The following is a 26,845-nucleotide window of genomic DNA, read 5'->3' as shown; positions in this document are numbered from 1 at the left end:
CCAACTTATAAATAGATGTATAAAATAAGAGTTTTATTAGAATTATAAAACTGGTTTGGACTTAACATTTTCAATTAAAATTATTTTAAAATGTGATAACTGCATTTCAAAATTTTACAAGAGCAAAGTACAGTAGTAATCTAGCTATCATAGGATAAAAGTAGTCTCCCCTAATATTACATTCAAAATACAGAATTTAAGGAGGAAGAGTTTGTAAATTAAAACTAATAAAATTTTTCTAGGCATATTATTTGTGTGTGTCCTGATTCATGTTTTTAACCCATGACATAGAATAATGTTTGTTTTCATTTTTTACATATTCCCATGTTTTTTTTAAGTTTGGATTTTATAAATGTACAAAATCCTTAAAACAACTGGAATCCAACAAAATTTCCTTTGAAATTTTTTACTTTCTTAATTCCAGATACTGACTTCAAAATATTTTCAGAGGTCAGAGAGCCAGTATTCCTTTTACAAATACTTTTATAATTGCCTGAAGGGAAAATTCAGCCCCACAGTACTTCAGTTAAAAGGCAGGACTCTTATCAGAATCAGAATGTTATGGTTTTTACTGTTGGGGTTCTCTGCCCAGAATGGTAAATTCCTAAAATTGGTATTTTTGTTTATTGATTTTTCTCTTATGCCTATGGAAATATTTTTAGGTATGTTTTAACCAATATCCCTTGGATTATTTTATCTACTAATAAATGTACCTATTTATAAAACATGTACATTTTCCTCTAGGTTACCTTCAGAACAAGAATCTATCACTGTAATATTAACAGCCAAGGTGTGATCTGTCTGGATATCCTAAAGGACAACTGGAGTCCAGCCCTAACCATTTCTAAAGTTCTGCTCTCCATCTGCTCACTTCTCACAGATTGCAACCCTGGTAAGAGACTTTAAGTTCAGCGTTGAATTGAAGCTTTTCAAGCCTTAAATGTCAGACTTTAGTAAATTGTGTAATTTACTACTTCTACTACTGCTATTATTATTATTATTAATTATATTATATTATCATTAATTTTAATTTCCATATTACATAACCTGCTTTCAAATTTTAAATATTTTCTGGGAAAGAAATAGCTTGATATAAATTAATGAAAACATTTTAGATGGGAAAGTACGTTTAAAGAAATGCATAAAATTCTGGAGCCAAATAATAATAAAGATTCTAATTGAAGAGTTTAATCTTTAATTAGATGCCTACCAGAAGATGTTGATTTAAAAAATGTGGGCAGTTAAAATCCCTTAACAACCAGGTAGCACCACAGACACCTGACCTTTTTGAGATCTTAATAATTATGCGTACTTACCAGCTATTAGAACAGAAAAACTGAATGGTCCTGAACTAAGAAACATTTAAAAAGTCAAAAAGGAAATACAACTTTCCAGAAAAACTAAAATGTAGTTTATGACCTGGTCTTTGTGGCTTGCTGTGAAGTGCTTAAAGCTGGAAGTTTTTACTTCCTGTGTGTTCCTGGATGTGTCATTATGTGTCTTTGACCAGCTTCTTTCAACTAAACAATAAACCAATTACCAATTTTTTACATCTTTGTATATATTTTAGAAAATACAAAAATCCAAAGGTAACTATGGGGTTTTCTTTGATGTTCTCAATAGGAACATTCTTTGAGTATTTAATTAATAGAATTAATATTTTTAAGATTCCGTCTTCCATTTTCAAGGCTATCCTCTTACTAGGTAAGTGAAATTTTAAGCAAAGAGAAAAGTGACAAAAGGAGACCAAGGTCTCTCTTAGGCTCCTTTTTGGTTTATAAAACATAAAGAAACTATAATCTTTCCTACTTTTCTGTTTGTCATTTTTCAGTAATGAAACTTTTTAATGAAAAAAATAAAAACAATTTAATAAAATTATGATTTATGTAAATAATTATGTGTAACAAATTAATGCTTTCAACACCAAAAATAAGGTCTAATTTAACAAGATCATAATAAAATGCTTTAAAAATTAATTCCTACTTCATCTCATATAGTGAGGTCCAATAATGCAGTACTAATTTATACTTGAATGATAAATACTTTGTTCTTTCAATTCCATCGTCTTGACTGAACCTGTATGTCTCAGTGACTGTTAAAACTCATTTGGATGTCTTAAAATGATCATGGTGATGAAAACACAACTATGTGATGATCTTGTGAGCCATTGATTGTATACTTTGGTTGGACTGTATGGTAAGTGAAGATATCTCAATAAAGATATTTTTAAAACACTCATTTGGAGGTGATGTGAATAAAATGGTACTCTTGGGACTGTTAGTAGGCATATGTCCTCCTTCTCCACCCCCCTGCCCCGAAAAAAGTACTTTTCCTGGAGTTCTTCTGAAATTTTAGAGGCAGAGGTAGTGGTTTTGTTTTTTAAGAGAAAATTTTATTTTGAGAGATGTATCTTTAAGAAATTTTTGAGACCCTTCTGCTTGAGGCCTTTATGAGCACTAAATGAGTAAGTCCCCACTTATTATACATGGAATAAAGCATTACCCAGCACTGAGAGAGAAAACTCATAACCAGTCCAGTCATAACTAGGACCAGCCTGCTTTGCTCCCAGGCACCTGAAATGAGATCTGTTTACCCAAGTAGCTTTAATGTGAGAGTCTATCTTCTGTTCAGGTATTCTTCCTTAGAGAAATAGATGCTGTATTAATCAGGATTCTCTAGAGAAACAGAAGCAAGAGGTGATAGCTGTAAATAAGAGATTTATAAAAATATCTCACATAACCATGAGGATGCAAAAGTCCAAAATCCATAGGGCAGGCCACAAGGCTTGCAACTCCAATGAAGGTTCTCGATGAACTCCACGAAAGAGGCTGGGTGGCTAGCTGAAGAAGCAAAAATTCTCTCTTCTCCCTTAGAAGTCTTCAACTGATTGGATTAAACCCAGCTGATTGGATTCTCTCGTTGAGAAGACATACTCTTAGTTGATGATAGATATAATCAGCCACAAATGCAATCAACTGACTGATGATTTAATAAACCAGCCTTCTGGTTTATCGACCAGCCACAAAATATCCTTTGCAGTAACATTTAGGCCAGTGCTTGCCTGACCAGGCAGCTGGGCTCCATCACCTAGCCAAGTTAATACCTGCCCCTATCATCACAGATGTGTTCCAGCAAAGCCTTCTCTTGGCTATCAAAAAGATTTCTGTGCAGTGAATTACAGTTTTCCTTTGCCATGTCTTAGGAAAAGACAGATGCATTCTGCAAAATATATTGACCCCCTTGGGTAAAGCAAAGTCACATAAATAAAAGAAATGATTTGGTAAATAATGCTATTCAGGAGAAGGAATAAGCCTAAAGATGATAATGCCCCCCCTTAAATTTCACCAACTAGAGACAAGCCTATCTGATATAATAATAGAGTATTTGTAAAATAGATGCTAACAAATAATTGTTCACACTTGAACACATATAAAAAGATTAAATATTCCTAATTGTCACATCATTTATATACACTTTGAAACTTCTAGAGCATTTAAAAGAGTTATTCATCTTAAGCAAGTAAAAATGTCCTTTCTTTTGTTTAATGAACTCATTCCCCCTGTTATCTGGCATACTTTCAGTCCCTGTGGTTTTTTCCCCCCTAGATTTAAGTTAAATTTCAATCTGACCTCTCTTCACATTTTCACATATATAATTTTGGTAGAAAATGAGTATATGAGATTTTCCTATACTAAATCTGTAAAGCTGTTATAAGCACCAAAAATGGTGTCAGCTCAAAAGTAGGCCTTATATATATATATAGTTTTAATCAACTTAAAATATTCTTTTTCCCTCTTATCCTCACATAAACTGATTATTTTTAACTTTTTCATACTTTCTCAAATTTTACATTTGTTTCTTTCAAGAAGTGTTTGGTCCATACAGAAACAATTAAATGTTAAGATTTTTAGGATGGGACAATACATCATTATTAGCATAGCTATAGTCAGTAGATCAGTATTTAAAAACCAGCTCTATTTATTAGTTGTGAGGCATTAAATCAGTCACTTAACATCCTATGGCCCCAATTTCCTCGGGGATTATCACCAGCTCTACCTAAATCACAAGATTCCTAAGAGCTTAAAGTGGTATATGTAAAAGCCCTTTGTAAACACTCACATATTTTGTTGTTGATGTTATTTCTCAGAGCATGTAGACACCAAATGGGCATACGATAGATGATAAATATCACATTAAATTGAATTTAGTTGAGGGAAGATAGCATTGAATAATCTCAAACCATTTCCTCAGCAATGACACTCTTGAATTGTATAATTTAAGAAAAAGCATAATCTTGATTTAGTATTGCCTTTTGTGTTATTGTGGTATCTCTTGGAAAGATTTTCTCTCAGGTGGCAATGTCCAACAATTATCAGCACTTGATGGTATACCAGTGATGATCATTCAATTCCCAATGCAGTGGTCTTAGGCAAGTCTGACTATGTCCTTAATTGGACTGTTCACATTCACAGTGATGCTTATTGAGCCTGATATAGTGCTCTTATTTGTCAGACATTATCTATCTGTCAGAGTTTGACTGTGACACAGTGGGAGATTAGAGTGACAGCACAGAACAGTAGAGGAAGATAAGCTCAAAAGGTCAGCACCACACTCCCAGATTCTCTAAATTTAATCCTACTTGGTGAACAAGATTTAATTCATAAACTGCTAAAATTTAAAATACTGTTGTGGAATCAAAATTCCACTAATCATGGAATGTTCTTATTTGTAAACATTCTCTTCTCAAATATTTGTTCAGGATATATAAAGTTGAAGCTCTCTGTTCTATTTGATTCCATCTTTTAAAGTTTTCATTGCTGTTTTGTGGTTGATTTTTTTTTAATTCTTAGATGCCTTGTCGTATTCTTTATATGAAATCTGCATCTTTAAATGTTGTTTAGCATGTGCCTGTATTGTGATCTCCTGATCTATACAGAATGGATATTTTCTTTCATATAAAATAAGTTATCCTGAAAACATGATAAACAAAGAAATCAATAGTTTTACCTATATATCAGATGCTTTCTTTACAGAGCAATGCCTAGAAATAGTCTTTTTTTCCTTTTCTTTTTCTGTGCCTATCATCTGTGATCATCTTGCTATCTCTGTTCTACTTTCTGACTTAACTATGGTTACTTGCTAAAGTAGTAGGAGCATATTTCATTCTAAAAGTAATTCTGATACTTTGTCATTAAAAATCCACCACCACCCCAAATTAATGACTCTTGTGAGACAATTGGAAATTTGAAAACTGAGCATTTGAGGAATTATTGCCAAAAAAATTTAGGCATTATTACAGAATTGTAATTATGGATTTTTTTATATGTCTTATCTTTTAGAGAGATATACTGAACTACTTGCCGTTAAAATTCCTTGGTACTTCCAAATAATCCGGGAAGATTGGCAGCTGGGTAGGGCTGTAGAAGATATCAAGATTGGTTATAATGATGTTTTATCTGGATGATGAGTACATAGAACTTTTTATACTCTTTTGTCTTTTTTCAAATATTTGAAATTTTCCATAATAAAGTTTTTTTTAATTGCCAAAAATTGGACATACTAGCAATATATAATCTGTAAAAAGTAGGTGATTTAGCTCTCTTTTTTGCTCTGTGAAAAATTCATCAATCCCTGATCCTGGTCCTGTGGATTTCCGTCCTTGTCCACAGCATTCAGACCATAGGCTGCCTCTTGGTACAGCTTGGGCCAACCGGAGCTTGCATTCATATGCAACCATGAAGTCTTTGTCTCCTACTGTTCAACAGGCAAAATTACACAGACCAAGTTAAATGAAGAAGCCCTAAGCATAGCCACAAACATCAACACTCAGAATGAATGAGTTTTGCCCCCTTCCCCCATCACCTTCTAAATAAAAATCAAGTATCACTTACCCCTAGTCTTAGGTTTATGAAAATTTTTATTAGAACAACAAATAGAGCTAAGAATGGCAGCTTAATTGTCTCTCAGCCTTACGCAGTGATTAAGCAGAGGGTGAGCACAGCTATAGCTTCGTTGACAAGAGCTTTATTCTTCTCAAACAGGCTGAGCAAATCTTAAAAGGAATAGGCTCCCAGTGGCTCCTGTCCCCTTTTTTCAGATCACTTAAGTCCGTTTGTTTTTTAAACTAACACAATCCTACTACATTTGAGAACAGTTCCTATTCCAGTCATTGAGGTAGAGCTGAAAAAATTATCAGACCATCTGTGTTCAAAGCAGACTGTATAATAGGAATAACCAATTTTTTTTTCTAGAACAGTACGACAGGCTGCAACATAGATACCAGTTTTTACTGATGCCTATAGCTCTTTTTAAAATGAGGAATTTTTTAAGTAGGAATACATGACACAGCATATAACTAAACATTCAAGCTCTTTTCTTTGTGAAGCTTCTCTTCAGTTCCAGCTGTCATACTAGTCGGTACCCCCAAATATGGATGTAGATAGACTATAACTACACTAATTTAACTTCTCTGACACCTCCTCCTACAAATAAAAAAGAAAGTTATAGTTATACAGAGTTTACACCTTGCCATGTGGATAAGTAAATATTAACTAGCTGCTGTTAATCTGTTTTTTTTTTTAATCCCAGGAGAATAAATAAGGTAAAAAAAATTATAAAGGACTTCGGGTTTTAATTCAGTACTATTTGTCGAATCCTAAAACACTGTCCCCCTCTCGCCCACACAGGCTTCCTCAGATCAATTTGGAAATATGTTTTCATACTTTGGAGGTTCTGAAAAAAATGAGAATTCATAGAGAGAAATGATCAAGAAATACATATCATTAAAGTAGAGAACATTTATGTTTTGTGGAATACACAGAAGTTTCACAGAAGTGATTCTGTGCCATCATAAATTTGTTTTATATAAAACAAAATAGAAAATAATTCTGAGATACCTTGACCTTTATGTATGTATTTGTAAATTTGTATTAAAGGACTGTTTCCCAATTTTGTTAATTCTATAAAAATTAACTCTAGTTTTCTCACAAGGGATACTGCAGTGTAATAATGCAAACCCAAAGATCCAATTATATGTAGCATTTCATTGAATATGACATGTTTTGAAGAACAGTTTCCTAGGAAACAGAATGAGAAAAGGAAGCTGGTCAGAGGTTTTGACATTGGACATCTGAACAATGAAACAAGTAAAAAAGTTTCCTCTTTGAGTCAAAAGTTGCCAGATAAAGACTGACAAGGTGTTTCTCCACTTAATTCTTTTAAATTTCAATGCATGGAAGTCCCCTTTAGGGAGTGGTAAGAATGGAGGAAAATTCAACCTCCCCAAGTTGAATTCTTGATATTCTCACAAGCAGTGTGGACAACCAAAGCTATAAGCTGAGCCCCTAGTCTTGGGGTTTGTTCATATGAAACTTAACCCCACAAAGGATAGGTCAACCCTACTTAAAATTACGCCTAATAGTCACCCCCAAGAGAACCTCTTTTGTTGCTCAGATGTGGCCTCTCTCTCCAGCCAACACAAACAAGCAAACTCACTACAACCCCCTGTCTACACAGACATGACTCCCAGGGATGTGGACTTTCCTGGCAACATGGGACAGAAATCCTAGAATGAGCTGAGACTCAGCATCAAGGGATTGAGAAAAACCCTAGAATGAGCTGAGACTCAGCATCAAGGGATTGAGAAAACCTTCTTGACCAAAAGGGGCAAGAGTGAAATGAGAAAAAAGTGTCAATGGCTGAGAGATTCCAAACAGAGTCAAGAGGTTATCCTGGAGGTTATTCTTACACATTAAGTAGATATCACCTTGTTATTCAAGATGTAATGGAGAGGCTGGAGGTAACTGCCTGAAAATGTAGAGCTGTGTTCCAGTAGCCATGTTTCTTGAAGATGATTGTATGATACAGCTTTCACAATGTGACTGTGTGATTGTGAAAACCTTGTGTCTGATATTCCTTTTATCTACCTTGTCAACAGACGAGTAGAACATATGGAATAAAAATATATAATAGGGGAAACAAATACTAAAATAAATTTTGTTTGGAATGCTAGTAATCAGTGAAAGGGAGGGGTAAGGGGGTATGGTATGTATAAATTTTTTTTCTGTTTTCGTTTTATTTCTTTTTCTGAATAGATGCAAATGTTCCAAGAAATGATCATGATGATGAATATGCAACTGTGTGATCAAAATAGGAATGTGTGCGTTTGTTTGGTGTTTTTTGGTATTTAAAAAATAAAATAAAATAATTATTTAAAAAAACAAAATTTCAGTGCATAGGACAAGGGGCCAGAAAAAAAAAATCACAAAAGCTACCCAGTGCTTCCCAGGGTTAAGTTATATAGCTGTATCAAGTCTGGGAATAGACATAGAAGGTAACAATTAAATGTTGTGGCACCCAGGAGAAACACATCGTGTTCACCAGATAAATCTTAGTTGATCACAAAGCTGACCAAAAACACATGGCAAGAGCTTAATTTAAAAAAAAAATTGCATAAGAGTGTCCCTTGGTATTTCTGCTTTGTATAGGTAGTCTTCATTTAGCATGATCATCACTTTGATATCTTCCCTGCACTTTGAATTTGCCGATGCAAAAAATAAATAAATAACAATTGTATTATCTTGATCAGTCATTGTCCTTAAATGCTTACCTACAAAAACTTTGTCAAGGTTTAAATATATCTCCTTGATAGGTTTAATTATTTTAAAGTTAACACAAACTAGATTTTACCATATTTGCTGATAATATGGAATCCATTAAAAATGTGCCATTAAAGTTACACTCTCATCTCCTATGTAAAAAAGAAAAGGGCTTTAGGAGAAATTGCTCCTGTTTGGTGAGGAAGAGAACACAATGTTGTGTTTTTCATCCTGATGTTTCTTGTTCCACTTGTGTTTCCATACCACAAACCTAAGGAATAACTTTGAACTTTACTTGACCTATATGTAATGCCACCAGCATTCTTAAAAGTAGGAAGTTAAATCCCAGGGTGGTGATCTGTAATTTCTTTTGTTTCTTTTTGACTGTATAGAGTCATCCATTCTCCTTTGTAGGATTTTGATTGGTGTGTTTTATAACAGCATGCACAGTAAAATCTCACCAATTCAGTATAATTGAGAGGTAAGCCTGAATACTTTTAAATGTGTTGTAGGAACCTGCGTATGAGTAAAAACTTAACACTTTTAAGTACATATAAGAAATATTAGTCAAATATCTAAACCACTTAAATGGCTTCTTGATTCTACTTTATCAATGAAAAGTTGTAAGTGGGTTTTTCACACCCCAAAATTGAGAGACTAGTTATAATGAATCTTAATGTATCCCTCACCCAGCTTCAAAGCGTAACCTATATTTAGAGGTTAGTGTTTTTTAGTTTATCAAGGGCTCTTTTTAGATAGGCTAAATATTTTCAGATAATATTGACATTAATTTTCGTTGGAATCTTTTTGAAAAAAAGATACAGAAAACTTCAGATCAGGTCGCTCTATCAGAATTGTTAATACCGAATTAGCAGGTGTTAATAATTTTAGGAAAGGTAGAATATATGTTGCTACTGGAATAGGCCACTGAATAAAGTCATTTTTTTTTAAAGGAGAAATGAAGATAGATTATTTAAATGACACATTTAAATGTTAGATGTTTGAAATCATAATAATGCACTGTATAGAAAGACAGCCTACACAATGGGAGACAATATTTGGAAACGACGTATCAGATAAAGGTCTAGTATCCAGAATTTATAAAGAGATTATTCAACTCAACAACAAAAAGACAGCCAACCCAATTACAAAATGGGAAAAAGACTTAAACAGACACCTACCAGAAGAAGAAATACGGATGGCCAAGAGGCACATGAAGAGATGCTCAATGTCCCTGGCCATTAGAGAAATGCAAATCAAAACCACAATGAGATATCATCTCACACCCACCAGAATGGCCATTATCAACAAAACAGAAAATGACAAGTGCTGGAGAGGATGCGGAGAAAGAGGCACACTTATTCACTGTTGGTGGGAATGTCAAAGGGTGCAACCACTGTGGAAGGCAGTTTGGCGGTTCCTCAAAAAGCTGAATATAGAATTGCCATACGACCCAGCAAGACCATTGCTAGGTATCTACTCAAAGGACTTAAGGGCAAAGACACAAACGGACATTTGCACACCAATGTTTATAGCAGCGTTATTTACAATTGCAAAGAGATGGAAACAGCCAAAATCTCCATCAACAGAAGAGTGGCTAAACAAACTGTGGTATATACATACGATGGAATATTATGCAGCTTTAAGACAAGATAAACTTATGAACCATGTAATAACATGGATGGACCTAGAGAATATTATGCTGAGTGAATCCAGCCAAAAACTAAAGGACAAATACTGTATGGTCCCACTGATGTGAACGGACATTCGAGAATAAACTTGAAATATGTCATTGGTAACAGAGTTCAGCAGGAGTTAGAAACAGGGTAAGACAATGGGTAATTGAAGCTGAAGGGATACAGACTGTGCAACAGGACTAGATACAAAAACTCAAAAATGGACAGCACAATAATACCTAATTGTAAAGTAATCATGTTAAAATACTGAATGAAGCTGCATCTGAGCTATAGGGTTTTTTTTGTTTTTGTTTGCTTGTTGGTTTGTTTGTTGTTGTTGTTTTTTACTATTACTACTACTTTTATTTCTTTTCTTTATATTAACATTTTATATCTTTTTCTGTTGTGTTGCTAGTTCTTCTAAACCGATGCAAATGTACTAAGAAACAATGATCATGCATCTATGTGATGATGTTAAGAATTACTGAGTGCATATGTAGAATGGTATGATTTCTAAATGTTGTGTTAATTTCTTTTTTTTTTCTTTCCGTTAATAAAAAAAATAAATAAATAAAAAAAAATAGTGCACTGTAATGTTTTCATGTGGAAATTTGAGAATTACATGAGAAAACATAAGAAAATTACTCATTGCCCAGAAATTGACTTGTGTGGGCAAAACATCCAAATGAATGAATAACATTTAACATTTTCCCTATTTTATTAGGATATTTAGGATCACATGATGTGTCGAGAAATATTGTACTTGAGAACATTTCAAAAATTAACGTAACACTAATGACACATGATGTGTCTGAGTCTGGAGCATTTAACAACTGAACAGTTAGCTTTATTTTTCCTTCCATTCAGTGTCTGGTGTGGGTAATGCATTGTTACTAACACTGACTGTGATTCTTATTCAAAAAAGAAGACATTTCTGAAATATCAGACTATGTCTAAAGTCTGCTATAACTTCTTTTCTTTTCTTCATATGTATCTTTATAAGATACTGGACTTAATGCTTATAATAGGTATAGAACTATTATGTAATATTGGTGAGCAATTCATCTAATAAGCAATACAGGAGTTGCTTTAAACTATAGACATATTTCTCTAGACAACAGGTATGTTTCTGGAAAAAATTATAAATCAATATTTTAAATATATTTGAAAAACTTTCTGCTTAAGAGTATACTGTGGAAAAGCCTATTGCCAAGTGACGCAACTATAAAGTTGAATAATGAATGCTCCTATTTATCTTTTCTTAAAAATACAAGGTTTCCTCCCTCTAATTCAGTACTGCCTTCCCTCTGAAGGCATTTTCCCAAGTAAATGTTGGTGATATCCAGGTGTCTAGATCAGCCAGTAAATGCTGTTTATTTGTGTGTCTGCAGGCAGATGTGTAAAACCCTTTTGTGGCAACTACTCACACCAATGAAGTGATCTTTCTTTTATTCAGAGCACCTTGGCCACACATGTACCACAGTACCGTAACTGACTTTCCTGTCCAAACTGACTCACATGATGGAAACAAGTTCATTCGCAGTCTAATTCAAATATAGAAAGGAAGTTAGGAAGAATAGAAACCTAGAGGAGATATTTTTAGTTTTTCTAGCTTTGAATGCCATCATTGTATTTTTATAAGAGAACTCCAGAAAATAGCACTCTGCTGCAGTGCATATATAATATATATAACCCTGCTTTTCAGAGGCAAAGGCACATAGAGTGCCAGCCACACCTGATACTCTGTACAAGGGTGCATCTACCGGAGGGATGGGTATACTTTTTATCTTGTTGAAGGTCTGATAGGGTGAGTGTATTTTAACTTAAGCTATATCTGGAATGGTTCTGTACCTACACAGAATGCATCCTTTCACTGAATTCACATTCAAAATATTGTGGCAGGCTTTGAGTTGAGATTAATCTTACAAATTTGAAAAGTTTAATAGTGTCCAATTTGGTAAAAGTTTTTAGTGAAAGTTTACTGTTCAAGGGAGGTTGTTTATGCTCTGGAATTCTCTAGGAAACTATTTACAGTTGAGGTTATTGTAACTGCAAAAGAGCCTTTGATTTATGTATAGGAGTTGTATTTGGGGAACTTAGGCCATGTGTACGTTCAGTAGTGTCCATAGTAGGTTGGGGGTAAGTTGAAAAAAAAGCATTCTTAATATATTCATGAACAATGTGTCTGTATTCGCGTTTTCTTTTTTTTCAAAATGGAAATATCTTGGGGTTTTATGTCTAAAAAAATGCGTGCTGGTTTAAACTTCTTTAATCAACTATCCTTTAAAGATAAGTCTTTAACTTTCTTTTGAGGCTCTTTGCTCTGTAAATTCAAACTTGGTGAAACTCAGTGAAGTATAGTCTTAGTTAAGTTTGTCTTATTATAATCTTGGTGTAAATTTAGACACAGTGACTTCAACTCTTAGCCCTGGTTTTAACCTACTACTACTTAATATATCCCCATATTTTATTGCCCGATAATTGATATAAATCTAGACATAGATTAGCTTTACTACACATTTTCCATTAACAGATGCGTTCTCTCTACAGAATAGTCTGTAATTTATTACTTTGGAAGTTGATCTCATTTTTCAAAGAGCCACTGTACCTTACTTGTGATGAAAATTCTCTCCAATTTATTTTTTTAGAAAATATTGTTTTGGAGTTTTCTCTTTTAGAAACCCACCAATGAGCTTACTTTTTTTTTTTTTTTTTAAGAGAAACTCCTAAGAAATGATGGGGTGGGCAATTTCTACACTCTCACAAAACTAAGATCTTCCTCCACTAAAATCAATTAATGAATGTCTTTCTGAGTTTTAAAATTTAGTAAATTTTCTGTATTTTAGATGTTTTTCGTCCCTTAAATTATCTTCAAACTCTTTTCATTTAGCAGCTCCCTTCTTTCTCATACCAAAAACTGTTTTAGTTTCCCAGCTGCTAAAAACTAAATGTCATACAGGGATCTGTCCTGTAACTACTTGTTGAAGAGTGCTTTGGAAACTACTGCTTTTTTATTTCTTTGCTTTGTATATGTGTTATACTGTATGATAAAAAAGTTTTAAAAAAAAAAAAAGCATAGCAGAATCATCTATAACTTTTTCCAAAGTTAATGTCTCAGTTGTTTATTAGCAAGTTATCCCGTCACTGTGTTTCTCTACCCTCTTGTCTGCAAACCAGGCTTGACTACCCTTCCTTGGAGTTTCTAGGGACCTGACAAATTCCATCAGAAAGTCAGTCTGGCTTTTTGTCTGTGTTGACATCAACACACGAGGTGAGCCCATGTCTGAAAGATACATGTCAGAATGGCTGTCTTATTACATTTCTCATTGTTATTCTCTGGGTTGGTATCCCCCAAAGGTCATATTATAGATCATTTTATCAAACGCATGTCAACAATAGTAGCCAAGCAAGGGTTGGTTCCACCTAATAAGATATGTCCTCCAAAACCCACTAATAGCTTGATGCTCTAACACAACCTGGTTGCCTAAATACTTCACCATGACTTTAGGCTTGCTTCACACTTACCATGTCTCATCTGTACATTCATTCTCAGACCTCCAATGTACATTGTTTAATATCTTTTATTTTGTAAATAGAGAATGAAAACCAAGATAAATATAAGTATACAAATATTATTTCACTTTATCACTGTTCTTTCTCTACACTTCTCATTTATACATCTGTGTGGATACAAATACACAGACATATCAGTAGGTATATATATATCTTTGCAGTTTGTTTCCAGAGTCTCAGTCTTACATGAGAACAGGTCCTGGTCCTATTAGTCCAAACCGTGATGTTTAGGACATCTGAAACCAAACAGCCTCCAAGAAAAGGTGTTTTAAGTTACCAGCCCATCAGCATATTTTCCATAAAGTGGGAAACTTTTTTTTATATTGAAAAAATAATAATTTAATGAGTAAACAGCATATAGATCATCAGATAGGTTATTGCAAAGATGTATCTTTATACAAGTTTACCTTGCACTGATGAGCCTGTATTTGGGGTGGAGGATAAATGCATAGAAGGTTGTTAAAAAGGAAAATTATACAACTAGATTTGCATTTTAAGACTGAAACTTGGTGCATCTGAGAGTTCAGAGACTGAAAATAGATATTAAAGGAGATAATTTGGTGGCCCAAATGAGAGAGGACTGAGGCCAAGAAAAGATGAAGGGCTAAGAGGTATTTGAGAATCAGAATCCCTAAGACTTGGTTTGCAGTGGCAAAATTATTAGTTAAAGGCATCTTGACTTTGCCTGGTCTCCCACAGATTTCCAAGCAAGTCTTGGTAAACTAGAAGGATGTACTTCAAGACCACTGCTATGATTTCTTCATTTCATGGTATCTGGTCAGTTAACTCTCCTGTCACCCCACCAAGCCATCCCTCATTTTATGCTTGCAGTAAAATTGAAAATAAGATTCACAGCTTAGCATCAGTGGTATATTAGGATTTTTTCAGATGGTTTTTCCCTATACTAGAAGGGTACAGTAAGAATTTGAATCCTATAGATAACATCTGCCCACTTGGATGAAACAAACATAGGGGAGAAGTAAACAGGATTTGATCTGGTGGTAGAACATACTGTCCAAGGGGTTAAAACAACAGTAATTTCAAGTTCAGAAAAGATATTAATAAAATAGGAAACTATTGAATACAAGAACTTTTATAAATTATATTAATTAAAGCCTTCAGGGATCAGAAGAAGGAAATAATAGAGAAGATTAAGGACAAAGCAAGAAGAAGTCTTTTTTTTTTTTTATTTTAAGAAGTCAGTTTTAGGAAATGGATAATATTGTCTGCTTTAGATCAAAGCAGAGACAGCTAAATAGCAAACTACACACACACACAAATGAGACTGGATCTGCCCAAGTGCTTACCATCTAAAATTAGAGGCTTAAAGAGAAGCTTATCCTATGGGTTATTTAGGCACAAGCATGGGAAGGAGAAAGTATGTCCAGCCAGGAACCTGGCATCACCTACAACTGGCCAGTGGGTCTAATCACTCGTTAATTTTTTTACTAATTATATTTATTGAATGATTATCTATAGTAGCTCAGATTCACTGTGGTTTTCTGACACAACACGGAAAGAGAGATGCTGCTACCCTCAAGGAGAGGGACAAGTTGGCAAACACACTAAGTGCCCTCCATGATAAAGGTAATAGTTTGTTACAGTTTTAGCAGAGGACTCAACTACACCCCTCTTTAAGGAGAGATTTAGACCAAAAGTTCAGGCCAAAGCAGAGCCCACACCTTCACTAGTGAATCATTCCTTAGCATGGACAGTATTTTAGTTTCCTTGGGCTGCTCAAGCAAATACCATGCAGTGGGTTGGCTTAAACAATGGAAGTTATTAGCTCACGATTTTTAAGCTAGGAAAATGTCCAAATCAAGGCATCATCGAAGTGATGCTTTTTTCCTGAAGACTGACATTCTGGGACTAACCACTGGTGATCCTTCATCCTGTCACATGGCAATACCTCTCCTAGCCTCTCACTTCTCTTGCCAGTTCTGTTGACCTTCAGCTTCTTGCTTTACATGGCTTATTCTGTGTCTGAATTTCATTCCCTTTAAAAGGACTCCAGTAATGGGATTAAGACCCATCCTGATTGAGGTGGGCCACACCTTAACTGAAGTAAGCTCATCAAAAGGTCCTACTTATAATGGGTTCACCCTCACAGAAATGGGTTAGGTTTAAGAACCTGTTTTTCTGCAGTACATAACTTCAAACCACCACAGATAGCATCCATATGACTCATTAGGCTGCCACAACTACAGATTTCCAACATTCAAAAGCAAGTAAGATGGTCTAGTAAAATGAAAGCACTAAGGGCTGAGCCAGGTCATTTATGTCTCTGGGCTCATGTCCAGATTCCGGCATGCAACAGAGACTGTGGACATCTGTGATGATGTCTGCGGCATGACTGTTGTATTCACCCTCACAATCTTCTCCTGGCCCATTCTTAGCCACAGATGAGGAGTATGGACAAAAAAAAAACTACTTGGGGGAAAATATTGATATATTAGAGCACTGATTTCTAGTGGGTAGACTACATTTGAGAACTGAAATTTTTAAAAAATTCTTCTGGAGAAAAAGTACAAATTACAAACAAGTCTCAATAGATGATTGTTGTCATTTTTACTTCCATCAGGGATAGAAACAGAGGAAAGAGAGGATCAAGATAACTTTTGTCTCTCACAGCCAAAGACTATGAGAAGAATACTCCAGTTTAAGAAAATATATTTTTTATGATTGGCAGGAACAAATTTGGTAGAGAACATATTTCAAAAAAAAAAAACTGGATACCTGGTGGGTACAAGGCAATGGGGCATAAGCTCTCTATAAAAATCTAGCCTCTGCAGATAATAACAAGTATCAGTAAGAATTTAGAGAATCAAAACGCTCATAAATTGCTGGTGGAATGTAAAGTGGTGCAATTCTTTAGAAAACAGGTTGGCAGTACATCTCAATGTTAAGCATAGAGTTGCCATATGACCCAGCAATTCTACACCTGGATACGTACCCAAGAGAAGTGAATACATATGCCCCTGTAAAAACTTGTACGTGAATGTTCACAGCAGCTTCTAATAAATAGCCCAAAGTGGAAATAACCCAAATGCCCATCAGCTGATGAAGGGATAAATAAAATGTGGTTTCTTCATGAAATGGAATATTAACTGGCCATAAAAAGCTCTGAAATACTGATGCATGGTACAGCATGGATAAACCTTGAAAGCATTGCAAGTGTATACTTTTGTTTATGTTCAGTATAGCTGTTTACTCAGCAGTCTTACCTCAAAGGGCATTAATATGAAGTGCTTTTAATTTTCTCCAGTCACTGCCATAGGCCCCATTTTGTGGAATCTCCCTTTTTTATCCCTTAACAATATCTAGCAGATCTCATAGCATTCAGGTCACTTTCACTTATTAGGAGGTCAGCCTGGTCCATTTTAAAACACTCATCTCATATCTGATTTAAATCTAATTTCCTCCTCAGTTTCCTCAGACTGGATGGAACATGGTTTGGTTCTCAGATATCTCCTTCTTCCTTTTTAAAGCCTAACTTCTTGAGGGTTGGGGTTAGGGAATGGGTGAGAACAGTGTCCCTTTACTTAATTCCCCATGGTTACCATCCTCACTGAATCTTTGTCAAACACTGTTTTGCATTTTGCCTTTAGGGTGTAATGGCAAAATGCTGCTTGCTATTGGGTGATCTGGAGAGCTAACTGCCCAATTTCCTGACATGCAAGACCTAACCTGGTTCAACCTCCTTGACCAACCCTTGCCCCAGTAATATATGTCATGTACAGTAAATTTGAACAATCAGCCGAGGGTAGGGTGGGGTACACATATATAAAAGCATAAGTTTATTATACATTTTGCCCCCATTAAGAACATGTACTGCATAATTTACAATAAAATAGCAGTGCTCTCTAATGTAAATTCCATACAACCATTTGATTATCCCAGAAGACTTTCATTGGTTTTCACAAGACTCTTCTATCTGTAACCATCCTGTGCTAGCAATTGACTAATGAGTATAGCTTTAACATGAATATTGTTTGATGTTTTCATTTAAGTTAAGAAGTCAAAGGTGAAACAAAGAAGTATATTGGAACAAAGAAAAAAAGTGTTCAAAGTCATGAACAACTTCTTTGCTGTATTAGGTTAATAGTTTTTGAATATTGAAAGAATATGTTCTCAAATTTTTGTACTCTTCACCATTAAGAACTGTATGCACACTGCACATTTGAGTTTAATCTGCATTATTAGGGTTGCCCCATCACTTTTTTAAGTTTAGACAGTCAACAAAACAGTAAAATCAAGCCCTGATTTATGGTGTTTTCTGATTTCAAACTTCAAACACAACCTTAATGAATGTGTAGTTGCGAGAGTAACATAGTATTTTCTACCATATAGTTGAGTAGACATTTTAAAAAACCTAAGAGTGGGTGGGCCATGGTGACACAGCAGGCAGAGTTCTCACCTGCCATGCTGGAGACCCAGTCTCGATTCCCGGTGCCTGCCCATGCAAAAAAAAAAAAAAAAAAGAACCTAAGAGTATAGATAATAGTAAAATATTTAAGAAGTGGTGAGTTTTGAGTTATCTTTATTTTTAATATAACTTATTTATAGTAAGTATATGTAATTTAATGTTCCTTTTTTAACCATGTTCAGATATATATTTCAGTGTTGTTAATTACATTCACCACCATCCATTATCAAAACTTTTCCATCATTCCAAATATAAATTGTAGAATTTTAAGGCTTAACTCCCTATTTCCTATCCCCACTCCATCTCTTAGTAACCTGTATTCTATATTCTGACTCTATAAATAGTTTGCTCATACTAATTATTTCATATAGGTGAGTTCATACAATATTTGTCCTTCTGTGTCTGGTTTATTTCACTCAACAGGATATCTTCAGGATTTATACATATTGTTCTCATGTGTCAGAACTCATTGCTTTTTTACAGCTGAATAATACTCTGTTTTGTGTATTTACCACATTTTGTTTATCCACTTATCGATTGATGGACACTTGGGTTGCTTCCATCTTTTGGCAATTGTGAATAATGCCTCTATGAGCATCACTGTGCCAATATATGAATGAGTCCCTGCTTTCAATTCTTTGGAGTATATGCCTAGAAGTGGGATTGCTGGGTTATATGGTAATTCTGTACTTAACTTCCTGAGGAATCTCCAAATGGTCTTCTATAGCGATTGTACCATTTCACATTCTCATCAACAATGAATGAGTGCTCCTGTTTCTTTATATCCTCTCCAACACTTGTGATTTTCCTTTAAAAATTAAAAAATAAATAAATAGCAGCCAGTCTAATGGGTATGAAATGGTATCTTATTGTGGTTTTGATTTGCATATCCCTAATGACTGATAATGTTGGACTTTCATGTGCTTTTTTGGCCCTTTGTTTATCTTCTTTGGAGAAATGTCTATTCAAGTCCTTGCCCATATTTTTTGGGGGGTTGTTTGTCTTTTTTGTTGTTGAGTTGTAGGGTTTCTTTATGTAGTCTGTATAGTATGACCTTATCAGATATGTGATTTCCAAATATTTTCTCCCATTTTATAGGTTGTGCTTTTACTCTCATGATAAAGCCTTTTTAAGGCACAAAAGTTTTTAATTTTAATCAGGTCCCAACGATCTATTTTTTTCTTTTGATGCTTGTGCTTTTGGTGTAAGTTTAAGAAGCCGTTGTTTAACACTAGGTCCTGAAGAGGCTTCCCTATAGTTTCTTCTAGGAACTTCATAGTTTTGCTTCTTATATTTAGGTCTTTGATCCATTTTGAGTTGATTTAAGTATATAGTGGAGGTAGGTGTCCACCTTCATTCTCTTGCAAATTGATGTCCAGTTTTTCCAGCACCATTTGTTAAAGAGACTATTTAAGTCGTCTTTTTGCCCTGTCAAAAGTCACTTGGCCGTAAATGTAAGGATTGATTTCTGAACTCTCAATTCTATTCCACTGGTTTATAATACTGTCCTTGTGCCAGTAGCACACTGTTTAATTGCTTTGGCTTTGTAATGTTTTAAGATCAAGAAGTATGAATCCTCCAATTTCATTCTTTTTAGGGTACCTTACCCTTCTATGTAAATTTGATGATTGGCTTTTCCGTTTCTGCAAAGAAGATTGATAGAATTTTAATTGCAATTGCATTGAATCTGTAAATCACTTTGGGTTGAATTGACATCTTCACAATATTTAGTCTTCCAATCCGTGAACACAGATTGCTCTCTTCCATTTATTTAGGTCTTTTTTGATTTCTTTTAGCAATACTTTGTAGTTTTCTGTATAGAAGTCCTTTATATCCTTGGTTAAATTTATTCCTAGATTTTTTTTTTATTCCGAGATATTGGATTCTTTTAGTTGCTATTGCAAATGGAATTTTTTTCTTGATTTGTTTGTTGGACTGCTCATTACTAGTGTATAGAAACAATTTTGGTTTGGGGGTGTTGATTTTGTACCCCTCCGCTGCCAAATTCATTTATTAGTTCCAGTAACTTTGTTGTGGATTTTTCAGAATTTTCTGTGTATAGGATTATGTCATCTACAAATAATGAAAGTTGTATTTCTTCCTTTCCAGTTTGGGTGGCCTTTATTTCTTTCTCTTCCCTAATTGTTCTATCTAGAACTTTCAGTACAATGTTTAATAACAGTGGTGATGTGGACATCCTTGTCATGTTCCTGATCTTTGAGGGAAATTTTTCGGTCTTTTCACCCTTGAGTATGATATTAGCTGTGAGTTTTTCATATATGCCCTTTATCACATTGAGAAAGGCTCCTTTCCTACTGTCTAAGTGTTTTTATCAAAAATAGGTGCTGGATTTTGTCAAATTCCTTCTTTTCATTAATTGAAATGATGTGATTTTTTTTCCCTTTATACTGTTAATGGTATCACATTTATTGATTTTCTTATGTTGAAACCCCCTTGCATTCCTGAGATAAATCTCACTTGACCATGATATGTAATTCTCTTGATGTGCTATTATATTTGGCTTGCTAGTATTTTGTTTAGGACTGTTGCATTATTTCATAAGGGATATTGGTTTGTAATTTTCTTTTCTTGTGGTATTTCTATCTTGCTTTGGGATGAGAGTGATATTGGCCTCATAGAATGAATTAGGATGTGTTCCCTCCTCTTCAATGTTTTTGATTGGTTTTGAGCAGAATTGGAATGTTTGTAAATTTTCCCTATGAAGCCATCTGGTCTTGGGCTTTTCTTTGCTGGGAGGTTTTGATTACTTATTCAGTCTCTTTTCTGGTTATTGGTTTGTTGAAATCTTCTTTAGGTTGAAATCAGTGTAGGTAGTTCATATGTTCCTAGGAATTTGTCTGTTTCATCTAGTTTTTCTAATTTCTTGGTGTACAGTTGTTCATACTAGTCTTTTATACTCCTTTTTTGTTTCTGTGGAGTCAACAGTAATGCCCTGGTTTTCATTTCTAATTTTAGTTATTTGTGTCTTCTTTCTTTGTGTGTCTGTGTGTGTGTGTGTGTGTGTGTGTGTGTGTGTGTGCTTCAGTCTAACCAAAGTATGTTGACTTTATTGATCTTTTCAAAGAACCAATTTTTGTGGTTTTTTAAATTTTGTCTTTTTTTAAATTCTCTATTTCCTTTTTCTCGGCTCTATGTTATTTCCTTCCTTCTGCTCACTTTGGGTTTAGTTTACTCTTCTTTTTCAGATCCTCCTGTTTTGAGGTTATGTCTCTGATTTGAAGTCTTCTGTTTTAATGTAAGTATTTAGAGCTATAAATTTCCTTCTCAGCACTGTTTGTTGCATCCCATAAGTTACGGTATGTTGCATTTTCATTTTCATTCACCACAAGATATTTCCTAATTTTCCTTGTGATTTCTTCTTTGACCTTTTGGTTGTTTAAGAATACATTGTTTAGTTTCCACATATTTGTGAATTTTCCATTTCTCCTTCTGTTACTGATTTCTAGCGTCATTTCATTGTGGCCAGAGAATATCCATTGTATGATTTCAATATTTTTTTATTTATTGAGACTGGTTTTATGACCTATGATATGGTCTATCTTGGAGAATGATCCATGTGCACTAGAGAAGAATGTGTATTTTGCTGCTGTGGGGTGAAGTGTTCTATATATGTCCACTAGATCTAGCTGGTTTAGAGTACCATTCATGTCTTCTTTTCTTTATTGGTCTTCAAAAATGAGGAATGCTTCACAAAATTGCACATTATCCTTGCACAGGAGCATGCTAATCTTCTTTGTATCATTCCGCTATTGGTTTATATTCTGTTGAAGTGAGCACTAAACACCTGATGTTGAATTAAGATATTGAGGATGCTCAAGTTTTACTCTAGGCTTTGTATTCTGGACTGCCAGGAATTGGAGCAAGAGTCTTTTTTCAAGGTTAGAGAAATGTGACTCAGACCTTGCTTTGGCCCTTCGGACTCTAAGGTCTTTATTTAGTGTCAACTGAAGAACTGCATTTTTAAGATTATATCTTGGCCATCTCCCAGGTATTTTGTGTCTGCATTCAGTGTTGTTGGCTTAAATCATCTTGAGTCCTGTCTGGGCTGGTTTATATGGTAGGGTTTTGATTTCATATTTGGGCAAGTGAAGGAGAAGAATCACAAAGAGTAGGCAGAGAGATAAAGTTCTGAACAAATGCATAAATAAGGTATTCCATCAATTGTTGGTCATATAAGTGAATGTAAGAAACTGGCCCTTTAGAATAATTATAATAAGTGTGGCTCAAGTCTAAGAAAAATTAAGGTCTTTTGGGCAGGCTTTGTTATCATCAGCCTCAGCAGATCAACCACGTGGTGTTTCTAGTCTACCTTTTTGAGAAGGTATGACTGAATATCTTACCAGCTTAAGGTCTCAGAGTCTTCCCAGCTTATCATTGGTGATATTAGATAAGAGGCACATTTCTGTATCCTTACTTTTCTTTTCTTTTCTTTTTTTTAACATTGGCTTTTGGTTTCTTCTTATCTACCTTTTCTAATCCATCCAAAGTGTTAACACCAAAAATAGGTGAAATAAAAATCAGGGAAAGAGTGACATTAGGAAACTGGAGGAAAGGGGTTGATTTGGGGATCTCTTTTTTACTTTTCTTTTTATTGCTTTGATTTTCTTCTTTAAACATTGTTCTTCTCTGGTGAAGAACAGTCTCTCAAGCACTTCTTGGTTAAGGCTGTGGGTTCAGGGCCCTTTGGCAAGTGAATTACCCTCCTTATGCTTCTCAACTCCCTCAGAGATTTGTGTAGTTAATATGTGAAGGTTTTAGAACATGGTAAATCAATGTTTTAACTGTTATTAATATCTATTGTTATCTTTATAATAATGAGCTATTATTTGGATTTTGATACTCCTCAATTAAGTGTCTCTAACAGCTGTTGCCTGATTGTATTCAGATGAGGCTCTGAACAGTTCTTCAGAACAGGTAATTAGAATACTGCCTCTATCTGTTGCAATAACCAGGGCTAGAGGAATTGTCTAGGAGATCAGTGCTCCTTCCAATGGGGTCTCCATCAAGGACGTTGGTCCCATTCCCACATCCCACCTGCATAGTCTCAGTGAAATACCGACTTGAAAACAAGGGCAACATAGTGAGAAATACATGGTGGGGACTAAGAGGGAGCATAAAATTTGCCAAGAAATGTGACAAGAAGTATCAGTAAAAGCACAGGTAGATGACTCTTCGGCCAGCTTGTGTGAGATGTGATCTTGGCTCTTGGTAGCAGGTCACTGGTTCAGCTACAATGGCATTGTTCAAGATTAGAAAACCAGTAGCTTCTGTCTTCCTTGAATAAGGACCTGCTTTCCAGACACTCCTTTCCTTCCCTGACTTAGAAAGAGGAAGAGGTACTGGTATTTACTGACTCCTGATTCTGCTTCCCTTCCAGCCGACCCTCTGGTAGGCAGCATTGCCACACAGTACATGACCAACAGAGCGGAGCACGACCGGATGGCCAGACAGTGGACTAAGCGGTATGCCACATAGGGACCTGCTGCCTGCCACCCCATGCCGGACCTGTGCAAGCACATTCACCAAGTGCATCAATACCCCTGCTGTACCCAACCCCTCCTGACCTCAGTTATTTCCTTATTTTTATTAAATTTTGAACCATTTTTTGGTATGTCATCACACACACACACTTTCTTTTTCTTCCCTCCCTTCCTCTTCCTCTCCCTCCCCCTGCCTCCCCATTTCCCTTTCTCATTTTATTCCCTTTCTGATTTCTGTTAACTTGAAATATTTGGGATCTTTATTTCCCCACCTCAAAGTAGGTGGAAACTTTTGTTTTCAGTGCAAACAATGTTGGATCTATAATAGTAAGAGCTTTCTTACAAAGCTTTGTATTGTTGTGTGACTTTGTTTATTTGTTGTTTATTTGATTTTGTTCTTTTTTTGTGATCTTTGGGAAAACACAAATTCAGAATTATATCTTGTTTCTACTTAAATGTGCTAGGATTAATTTTTTGTACTGAAGTCTCTATTGGTGGGTGCATGCTACTGGGAACAAGTTTTTGTACAAAAGCTTAAATCAAAATCACTGTGCATTACTGAAACTCTGTTTATCACTAGCCTTCTGTCCCCCACACAGAAGACTGTTGGGTTGAACAAAATAATATGTATTTTGATTTACTTAAAGTGCTTGTAAATTTCTTAGGGACCTGCCACTTTTGACTGTGGATCAGTTGATGTACACTTGTATTATTAAAGCACTCAATAAATCACTGTGGCTGATACATGCACTTCTGGAAACCCAGCATTTGCTTTGTGTCCTGGTGACAAGCATAGCCCTATAAGCAATTAGGCTTGTCTAATTCAATTACAAGTTAAAGTTTATTTTTCATCTCAAACCTCTAATATTTCTTTGCAATTGAATTGCTTAGCCTGTGGAATTTCTCTAGTTCTGTATAGCGTGATGTATTTATTGTTGTTTCAGTAGATAGCTATCATTGGCCTGACTTTGCCTTCTCATAGATATCTTTTCTGTTAACAACCTTCTTTACTCAACAATTAAAATATATGACTCCAAAAGTAATCTCTTAGTGAAAGTGAAATCTGAGCTGGTCATTGTGATTGTGTTCAAACACGTTTGAGTTTACTTTTCTCTTCCTTTTCCTGTTAAAATTGTGATAGTGACTGCCCTTGAGGTTTTGTTTGTTTCTTTTTTTTTCTTTGTTTGTTTCTTTTTTTTCCCTCCATAACTTTAGTGGAAGAATTAAACTCAACTCTACCAGTCATAATCAACACATTCAGTGACAAGGGTGTGTCTTTTTGGCTTTGACCTTCAGGCTCTTTTAGGTGTGCAGCTGTAGGAGGCAGAGTGGCAAGTGGAGCAGTTTGAAAAACACATTGACTTGCTGACATTCAGAGTTCTTTGTATTACAATGCATGTTGGAAACTACTCTTCTAATTACGTTACAGGCTCACCATACAGCATGGTCTCATTTAAGGAACCATTAACATCTTTACTGCCAAATAGGATTTACAGATGTGATTCATTCTTCTCTAGCAATTTAAACATTTTAAGTATCTGATTCAAAAGACGTGGGTTTTTTTGTTTTCTGGTGTTTAAAATAATATCCTAAAGAAAATATATTTAAATATTGAAAATGCCACCTGTAAACCAAAGCACCTGGGGTATTTTTTCTCTTTTTAATAGCAGTTTTACCATTCATCCTATTTTAAAACATTTTCAGCTATACCAGATGTTTCTGATTAAGTTGAATTTTAAATTTGGGTCCTGATTAGGTCAGGTATGACACAATGGGAAACCAGGCCACGATGCATAAAGAAAGATAGTTTGTAAGAGGTCCCTGAGAGAGAGGAGTGCTATGAAAGGAAGCATGATTAGCTCAGGTGGCTCAACCAGCAGAGTGAGAGGCACCACTAGCTTGTGTCTTTATTGTGGTCCAGGGGTAGAGGTTAGTAGATTTCCCATGGAAGTCAAGGACTGGTTATTTTAAAGCAGACATGCATGAAAAGAGGAAGGAACTGTGAGTCCAAAGGCATTGCATATAGTTAGCTTATCATTTGGGACCAGCTATGGATTTTGAATGAGGGGTGTGGGTCGTGGTCAGAAGTGTTAAGTTTGAGCTCTGGGGAAGTTTATGCCCCAGGTCTGGTAAGATGGATGCCAAGGCAACACACACAAATTAGATAGTTATGACACCAAATCACTATATAGTCTCTGTTGCAACTACTCAGCCCTATAATTATAGTGAAAGAAAGCACAGACAATCCATAAATGAATGGATGTGGATGTGTTCCAATAAAACTTTATTTTCCAAAACTGACAGTGGCCAGATTTGGCCCACGCTTGTAATTTGCCAACTCCTGACTTGGACAACTATGGTTGGCAGGGGGGTAGATAACTGTGTAAGATCTCTTTCTTTAAAAAGATAACCTTTAATTAATATATTACAAGACTGATTTTTTTTATTATTAACCAGAATGTTTTATTGCTTACACACTTACTTTTTTCACTTCAATACTTTAGATTTAAAAATTCAACCCTAAAAGCGTTAAACCATTATAATATGCAATTGTATTAAACTGCATTTTTTTTAACTTTGATTAAACCTGACCCATAAAATTAATACTGACTTATATTGACAGCATTTAAATTCAATATGCCTTTCTTCTTTTAAAATGTCAACTCTCCATTGGACACACATTTTAGATAATATATCCAAAATATGACATGCTACATCTCATATCTGATATTTCACATCATTTTTAAATGTGTGTTATTTAGTAGGCAAAAATTATAACAATTCCTGTAGTAAATCCTGTCATAAATCTGTTTGCTTTCCTCTGAGGCATTTTTGAGGTTTATGCCAGTTGGCGATATGAAGAGGCTATAAAAATTCTCTTCCCATTTTTATGATCTCTAAATACTTCATGGCAAACAAATGTACCCTGCCCTCAAAATGTAAAAACTTAGAGAAACTGAAGTCTAACATTCCCTCTGGAGACCAATAAACTTTTAGTTAAGCCTGCTAAATGTAGATTCTGAATAAGGTGGTAACTACTTGAAATCTTTGATCACAGCAGGCAATACAATT

At 35.0% G+C, this 26,845-nt stretch overlaps 1 protein-coding gene and 1 non-coding gene across 2 annotated transcripts in view; one reads left to right on the top strand and one right to left on the bottom strand.

Moving 5' to 3' along the window:
• UBE2E2 (ubiquitin conjugating enzyme E2 E2) overlaps positions 1–26,287 on the top strand; it is a 477,055-nt gene extending 450,768 nt beyond the window's left edge. The window contains exons 5-6 of the mRNA XM_077130023.1: positions 745–892; positions 23,671–26,287. Of these exons, the coding sequence (XP_076986138.1) occupies positions 745–892; positions 23,671–23,768 (246 nt within the window). The 3' untranslated portion in view covers positions 23,769–26,287. The remainder of the gene's footprint in view (positions 1–744; positions 893–23,670) is intronic.
• LOC143658146 (U6 spliceosomal RNA) lies at positions 21,965–22,070 on the bottom strand. Its single transcript, XR_013163162.1, has one exon. It is a non-coding gene; the product is annotated as a U6 spliceosomal RNA (small nuclear RNA).
• Positions 26,288–26,845: the final 558 nt, after the last annotated feature.

Source organism: Tamandua tetradactyla, chromosome 15 (genome assembly GCF_023851605.1).
Source record: "Tamandua tetradactyla isolate mTamTet1 chromosome 15, mTamTet1.pri, whole genome shotgun sequence".
Taxonomy (NCBI): domain Eukaryota; kingdom Metazoa; phylum Chordata; class Mammalia; order Pilosa; family Myrmecophagidae; genus Tamandua; species Tamandua tetradactyla.
Note: the sequence above shows the minus strand (reverse complement) of the source record. Positions and strands in the feature narration are given on the sequence as shown.